This window comes from Acanthochromis polyacanthus, chromosome 21 (assembly GCF_021347895.1).
Source record: "Acanthochromis polyacanthus isolate Apoly-LR-REF ecotype Palm Island chromosome 21, KAUST_Apoly_ChrSc, whole genome shotgun sequence".
NCBI lineage: Eukaryota > Metazoa > Chordata > Actinopteri > Pomacentridae > Acanthochromis > Acanthochromis polyacanthus.
Window position 1 is genome coordinate 17,927,898 of NC_067133.1, and position 8,137 is coordinate 17,936,034.

The 8,137-nt window shown below is 40.2% G+C and overlaps 1 protein-coding gene across 1 annotated transcript in view; it reads left to right on the forward strand.

The window, feature by feature from the left end:
* LOC127530217 (E3 ubiquitin-protein ligase MGRN1-like) overlaps positions 1 to 8,137 on the forward strand; it is a 32,942-nt gene that overhangs the window by 3,713 nt on the left and 21,092 nt on the right. The window contains 10 exon segments of the mRNA XM_051941234.1: positions 56 to 103; positions 737 to 805; positions 901 to 1,060; positions 1,209 to 1,318; positions 1,415 to 1,629; positions 2,445 to 2,455; positions 2,458 to 2,551; positions 3,356 to 3,404; positions 3,496 to 3,598; positions 3,990 to 4,033. Of these exon segments, the coding sequence (XP_051797194.1) occupies positions 56 to 103; positions 737 to 805; positions 901 to 1,060; positions 1,209 to 1,318; positions 1,415 to 1,629; positions 2,445 to 2,455; positions 2,458 to 2,551; positions 3,356 to 3,404; positions 3,496 to 3,598; positions 3,990 to 4,030 (900 nt within the window). The 3' untranslated portion in view covers positions 4,031 to 4,033.

An 8,137-nucleotide genomic window follows, 5' to 3' on the forward strand; every position in this document is an offset into this window, starting at 1 on the left:
TGCAATCTGTGAAACGTTTTCAAATGAACTAAAACGTGTTTCTTTTTATTTCCAGCATGTCGACGGCAGTTTCTCCGTCAAGCCTCTGAAGCAGAAGCAAATTGTAGGTTCAGAAATGTTCTTCTTCCCATGTGAACTTTATTATTATATAGCAATTTATTGAGGCTGGGAGTATTGTGTATTTTAGCACATTTTGTGTTTTATGGTCCGGCTTGTTCATTTTTAGTAGTTTTGACTGAAGCACATGTGTGATACAGCCTGTTGCTGATACAGTGCACCTGAAGCTGGGATGTTGACAGCAGAGCATCAGTGAAAAAGTGCAGGCAGATCAGCAGTTTACACGTGAAGTATTTTTAGTTCCCCAGCTGCATTCTGTTTTGACCCTCATACTTCAGATCTTGGAGAACTTGTGCCCTGAAAGTCTGTTCAGACCCTTGGGAGTCTGCAGTAAATCTAATATCTCAGTCGGACTTGTTTGTAAAAATCGGTTACATAGACGCTCAGATTTTATGTTTTCATGTAAAACTAAAAGGATTTTATGAAGTACTTGTCTGGTAACTCTCAGTAGTGAAATACTTTTGTGTTTCAATGCCATCATTCTTCTAGAAATATTCAATAATCCAGAAGCTGAAACAAGACAGTGAGGAGAATCTAGTATACATTTTGCTTTCCCTGCCTCTTGATTTCTCTCGTACATGGAAATACTTTTCCTGAAAAACATGTCTAATCTTTTTAGGTGGATCGTGTGAGCTACCTCTTGCAGGAGATCTATGGGATTGAGAACAAAAACAACCAAGAAACGAAGGTATCAGTGGAAACATTACCTCCCACATGAAAAGGTCAGCTTGATTTGTGTGACTTTCATAATTAGTGTTTCTGTGTTGTTGTTTTTTTCCCTAGCCATCTGATGATGAGAACAGTGACAACAGCAACGAGTGTGTTGTTTGTCTGTCGGACCTGCGAGACACACTCATCTTACCCTGCAGACATCTGTGTCTCTGCAACTCCTGTGCCGATACTCTGCGTTACCAGGCCAACAACTGTCCGATCTGCAGGCTGCGTAAGAAGCATAGCAGTATTTTAATTATAGTTGTAATCATTTTTCTTTAAGCAGGTTTAATGATACTATTTAAAAAGTTCATGCAGTCAAAACGCCCTTTCTACACATTCTGCGTGCAATTAATTTTACCTGGGTTTCCTCTAACCAGCCTTCAGAGCCTTGCTGCAGATCAGAGCTGTGAGGAAAAAGCCTGGAGCTCTTTCTCCTGTGTCCTTCAGTCCTGTTCTGGCTCAGACTATGGACCACGATGAACACTCAGTAAGTTTTACGCACAAGAAATGGGGTTACATATATCTTAATTTTGATATGAAGGTCTGCAATAAATACATGGTCTCCGTCTGTTACCTGCCTCAGAGCACAGATTCAGTTCCTCCCGGCTTTGAACCCATCTCGCTGTTAGAGGCTCTGAATGGTCTGCGGTCGGCCTCTCCTGCCATCCCATCTGCCCCCCTCTATGAAGAGATCAACTTCTCAGGAGGACTCGGAGGTGAAAACAGACAGCTGAGCTCTCCGGAGCATTTAAGCGATGGGAGTCTGCAGAAAGGCAAAGTCAGCAAGTCACCAGACAGGTAATGCAAAACCGTTAACCTGTAAGTAATCAAGTTAGGGCAGGAAGTTTGATAACATGTCTAAAACAAGAAAAGCACTCAGAGCACAGTACTCCACCAAGGCTGTTCATTCCCAAATGCATTGTCAGAATGCAGCATTTGTTCATTATTTATTGATGATCAGAAATCACAATGTGGTCGTTTTATATAGATGTACCCAAAAACAAAATGACGTTGGGCTGAGCACAGGCGTGTGTGTTATGCATGTGCACGTTATGTACGGATACCGAATCGTGTGACCTAAATATGTAGCGGGTGGTGGAACTGATGGGACTCAGAAACACCCCCACAGTTTAATCAGTTGTTCCTTGTATCATTTCTGAGGAATAAGTCCTGATAAGTCTGCTGCGGTGGATTTGTAGTAGGATCTAAATCATGTGATTGTCAGCAGGCAGCTGACAGTGTATTATCATCTCACAATGATACAAAAATCTTTAACAAATCTGTGAATCCAGACTGTAAGCCGCATCACTGCCAAAGTCTAATCACTTGGTCCTTGTGTCATTTCTGACCTTCCCTTAAAATTTCATCCAAATCCATTAGTCTGTTTTTGAGTAATGTTGCTGACCGACAAACCAACGCTGATCATCATATAACTTCAATTCAATTCTGCTGCATTCCTCCTGAATAATTAGTCTTGAGCATAGTTTTCAACGGGCTTGATCAGTCATCTGTTTTGCACCTTTCCTCGGTCCATGTCGCTATGAGTAACTGAATGGCCCGTTTTACTTGTATTACGATGCATTTCCTAATTTTCATGCCTTCACGCTCTCCAGCACCCTGAGGTCTCATCCTCACCCATCCAGGAGGAGGATGAAGAGAAGCTGTCCGAGATGTCAGACGCTCAACCGCACACGCTTCTGTCCAGCAGCCCCGCCCCCAGACGTAAGCTGCCTCCTCTGTACTCTGATAAAATAAGCAGAGCCTCAAGGAACTGTGTTCACATTTAGGAAACTTTCTTTTGGGGGAAAAAACCTTCATCAACAATGCAATGTAGACCAAAGGAGTTAGCAGTAACTGACATTTTACACTTGAATTTAAACCTTTTTTTTTATCTTTTGTATTTTAATTTTTATTTGTGTGTAATATAATCGGTTTGTTTCATTTTATGGTGAAGGCATAACAAGGCTGACATTATTATTCTTTATTTTAGTTCCAAATGAATCAAGTGGCAAATTTCCTCATCACTAAAAAATAATCATGCTAATATATTACCAATAAATTATTCATTTATTTTTAAAAATATTAAATTATAGATCTCTTTTCAGCAATATTGGAGATATAAAGTTTTAGAGATAAGCTTTGTTTATTCTGATAAATAGGGATCTAATTTCCATCTGCAGAATTTGGGTGCATTGACTGTACACTAATGCCAAAGTTCCTAATACTTGAATGCAAAAAAGTGTCTATTTTATGTCTGAACATCTACATTGTTGTCTTGTACATTTTTTCTTATGTTTTAGATTTTAATAATACACACTATAATAATGAGTTCAAAATGGAACCATCAAAACTCCACAAAGAACAGTTGAAAGAACTTTCTGAGGGATTCACCAGGAACTATTTTGAGCTCCAAAAACACAATGACAAACCTGAAAAGGTTCTTCAAGTTTCTCCTCTTTCTAAGAGTTTACCTGATGCCTAAACTACGACTCTGCTGCAGACACAACTTCCCCTCCTTTTTCTTCCAGGCCACAGCAGCTGAAGACGTGGCAGAATCCCTGTCTCAGATGACGGTGAGTTTTCTCATGTGGCGCTCAGAGAACAGTCAGTAAGTATTGTGTTCGAGTGACTCTGATGACTTCGTTGCTCTCGTGTGATGCAGAGGACAGGATGCATTCTGGAGGAGACATCCTGCAGGACTGCAGCAGCGAACACAGCAGCTTGACCAAAACGGAGAGCGACCCGCCAGGAGACCTCTCACTGCCAGGTGAGAAATCATCTATCAAGGACAAAGTACAAATATTATCATCTTAATGCTAAAATGGGAAATGAACAAAATGTGCAATGTGTGTGTAATCTGTTTATGCATTAAGCCTTGTACAGACCTGTAGTTTGTAGTACGACAGCTTAGAGAAAGCCTCGCCTCCTACAATCAACAGCACTGTCTGCCTCTCGTTACTTTGGACTCCTTACCACATGTTAAATCTTCATTCTGGTCCTTTTTAGCTCAGTGTCTTTCTTCTTCAATCCCAGACTTTAAAGCTGTGTTTCCCTGTGCTTTCCCTCTAACCTGTATGCTGTTGTGCTCTGTGTGTTTCCTAACACTCCTCTTCTGTTCCCTGCCATCCTGTCTCTTTGTATCACTTCACTTTGGGCAGCTCTAGGTCCTGATTCCTGCTCTATTGGTATGGAGGAATAACTGGTATGTAGGCTTTCCTGTCTGCTCCGCTTCTCCATGTATGACCTCTCACTTAATTTGCTTCTCTGTGAATACATTTCACTGCTGTCTAGAAACACAGATCCAGCAGATATTGAGCAGTGGATTTGCCATTATAAGCAAATTTTAAATCGCTGTCAGCCCACACTGATCAAGAAAACACAGAGATTGTTATGCACATCGCTGCTTTAGCTGAAAATCTGACAGATGCTTAATGTTGACTCATGTTGCCTGCTGATTCTTCCTCACCAGGGTCTTCAGAAAGCCTGAAAAGTCAGAGCACAAACTGTTCCAGCAGCCTCTCCTGTGTCCCACAAGCAGCCTTCATATGGAAGACGAACACCTCAACCCTGACTCTGATCCAGGTTTCCCTCCCATTGTTGCTCACAAGATCATCCAGTTCCTTCATTCCTTTCTCCGCCCCGGCCCAGTCTTCTGCTTGTGTGATCAGAGCCAGCCAAAGGCCCTGAAAGAAGGAAAGAGGAGGACTCTGTTTATTTCATCATTGTCTCTCGACATTATAAAAGAAATTTGACTGCTGCAAAGATGTTTTTGGTACCTTACTCTATGACTGATGTTTGAAAAAGATGATACTGTTTCCCCAGCTTTGAAAAGACTTAATTAACTTTCACGTGGTGTTCAGTTTCGTGTCTTGGCCAGAGTTGTGGTCTAGTAACGTAGATTCCAGAGATATTTCACTACCAGCCATGGTGGTGCTTTGAAGCACACTTACTTTAAATTTACGTTGTATCAATTTCTTGACACTAAATTCAGAGGAATTTATAAATACAGTTTGTGTTAGACATCGTATTCATTAATGAAACACATGAATGACCTGAGAACCTGTTTTCCTGTCAGATTGATTTGGTCTGAGCATTATTTTTTGAAAACATTTGACTTATCTGTATCTGTGTGTACATTTAAGATGCTTTTGCACTCTGACAAAATCCTTTATAATCCATTCCTTATAACAAAAGTATATGATGAGATTAGTTATCTGCTGTCTTAAATGTCAAAACATCTGTTTTATTATTTCAAATAATGTGATATCTATGTATGATAACTACTAGAATCCTGTGTAGTTACTTCCAAAGTTGTACACTTGCAGATTATATTGAGAAAAAAAAAATCCTGATATTGAACTAGACTCATTTAATGTGCACATTATTTAAGACTGATAATCAATAAGAGCTACAGATTTACATCGTAACAGCTGAACTCAAGATAGCTAAAGCCTGCAACAAGCATAGATGCTCCAGCTACATGTATGCTGACTTAGTATGGCACAGCAAGTGTGCTTGTCGTAGATGTGGCAGATCTCTGTACAGTCTTTCGTGGCAATGCCAGTGTCTGCTTTATGTGATGTAGCTGCAAAAAAAGGGGTCACGTGTTTGTGTGGCTGCAACACCTTTACTTACCTTGGTCCTGTATGTGTAGCATCATGCATAGAGATCTATGTGCCTTGAATTAATATGGCTGCCTGCTTGTTGCAATGGACATCATTGTTCTTACCAGTGCTACAGTATACAACAATACACAGCCCATAGACAGGATTTTTGATGCTGATGTACAGAGCCTTTTTTTTCTATCGCAAACTTCATGATACTGGGGAAAAAAATAGTGTATCTTGTTGTTGTTTTTGAGCAATATTCAATTGAACTGTTCATTTACTATATTATGACCATGTATCGATTATGCATTTATTATTATTTAGATTCAAGTGGTTTGTCGTAATGTACGTGTTATTGGAAGGAACACATCCAATGCAATAGGCGCAAACGTTGCATTTTTAAAGAATTGGGCTCGCATTTGCATGTGAATTTGTAGAGGTTTAGACTTCTCACTGCTTTTTAGTAATGTGGTTATTTTTGTCTTTATCCCCTCCTCTTCTGTGCCATTTCAACTTGACACTGTGCCTTCCTGTTCTGACCACTATTGACCTGGTATCCAGGATAACTCCACAGTAGGTGGTTTCTGGCTCTCTGTAAAATCAATACCTGTCTCTCCTCGTGTGTATAGCAGCATGTGTATAACAATAAAGATCAAAGATTCAGTACTACAACTACCGATTTCCTGAGAGATCACAATGTTTCTTTTTTTTTGTCCAAAAACCCTACATTGTTGCAAATGTACTGCAAATCCATATACGGAAAATTTGCTAAAGCAGACCAAAGCTTGGCTGTTTTTGACCATTACTGAAGATTAATATGACTCCTTCAAATATTGTGAAGCTAATATGTCTGAAAAGTCAGAGTTTAGGCGGGGGTGGGGGGGCATGCAAAATGCTGACAAACTGGACAATAACTTGAGGGGATAAAAGGTGAAATATAGTACAAAAAAACACTAAGAAATAAGGAGGAATGCAAATGCAATGCCAAGGAATGCAAAATTCAGTCAAATGAAAAAAATCTGCTTTGTCATCAGTTGTACACATCCTAAAAAGGTTCTGCAGAAACAGGTTTTCTTTTCTTTTTGACAGATTGAACTGTACAGGTTCATCATCAACAATCCCACAACAGACAGATGTTTAAAGAAAACCTTTTACTGTGTGTAAACCTGATGATCCTTCATTTGGGTACACACTGCTCTCTGCTGGCCGTACAGGCAACAAACCTACTCTAGCTTTTGGTTTCAGTGTGGTTTAAACCGTCTACAACCCGTGGACTGCTGTTAGTTAATCTTTTACCCCTGGCTTTGCAATTACTATTTGGTCCTGTTTGTCTATAACAAAAATGGCCCCTAAAATATGCTTTTTCTTCAAATATGTAGATATTTTTGAGATTTCTGAGCTGATGATGTTGTAATTCACATAAACAAGGAAACAAGTCCATCATAATTTGAATGTTAACAGTCCAAAATGAAAAGGTCATATTACAGCTTTCCTTTTCAGTTAAAGAGCCCAAAAAACCACCAAAAAAACCTAAAAAATATTTTGTAAAAGCGAGAGGTTGGTTGCAGCTTTCATTTTTTCTTCCAACTTTTCAGTGGCCCCCCAAAATATCTGTTGTGCCCCCCCACTAAAATTAATCTGGATCCGCCCCTGTCGCTACCTAGCCCGAAATGTCACAAATGACAAAAATGACATTCTTCTGCAGTTACGATTAGCAGATGTTCAGCTAAGCCAACAGGTGCCAGAGCCAGTGTGAAGTTTAACGAGGATTCTGTTACACTGGGACTTCAAGCTTGCCAGTAAAAACATAATACACTGGGGGGGGGGGGACGTGCGTGCAAACGTACGCATGAACTCACTGAGGTTACGGCACGTTGAGCCAGAGAAGGTCAGACGGTGAGGTTAAACCGAACACGCATAAAATCAGCTGTTGTGTGTTCACAGTTTTGCTTTGCCTAACAGTAACTGACACCAATCAGCGACAATGTTATGACCGCTGACAGGTGAAGTGAATAATATCGATCATCTTGTTATAATGCAATATTTTGCAGAGAAACCTTGAGTCCTGACACTAATGTGGATTTTGACATGTGGCACCCACCTAAACATTGCCAGTAAAGCAACCCCCAACCCCTCATAGCAACAGCAGTCCTTCATGCCAGTTTCCACCCTCAGCAGGACAATGCACCCCGACACACTGCAAAAACTGCTCAGGAGTGGCCCGGGGAACACTTCAGAGCTAAGGTGTTCATTCGGGTCCCACAATACCCAGATCCAAATCTTATTGAGCATGTGTGAGATGTGCCAGGATAAGCCTGATCTCGGTAGGTCCTACAGAATTCACTGCCACCATCCAAGTGCCACTGGACATCCCTAGAGGTCCTGTGTTCATATAAATACAGGGTGACACAAAAAAACGGGAACTTTTTAACAATCCAATAAAACTAAGAGTGATGGAAGAAAAATATTTTATTCATAGTAATTGAAACCTTAAAAAATGCCATTTAAGAAACAATGATGTAATTTTCATTTTTTAAAAATTACTTCCTGTAGATGGCGTTCTCTTGTATGAATGCATTCTTGAAATCTGCTGTTGAGATTCCTCATTGACCGCTGCAACATCTCAGCTGGGATACTGTGAATTTCATCCTGAATTCTCTGTTTTAACTCATCCAGAGTTCTTGGTCGAGTCGTGTACA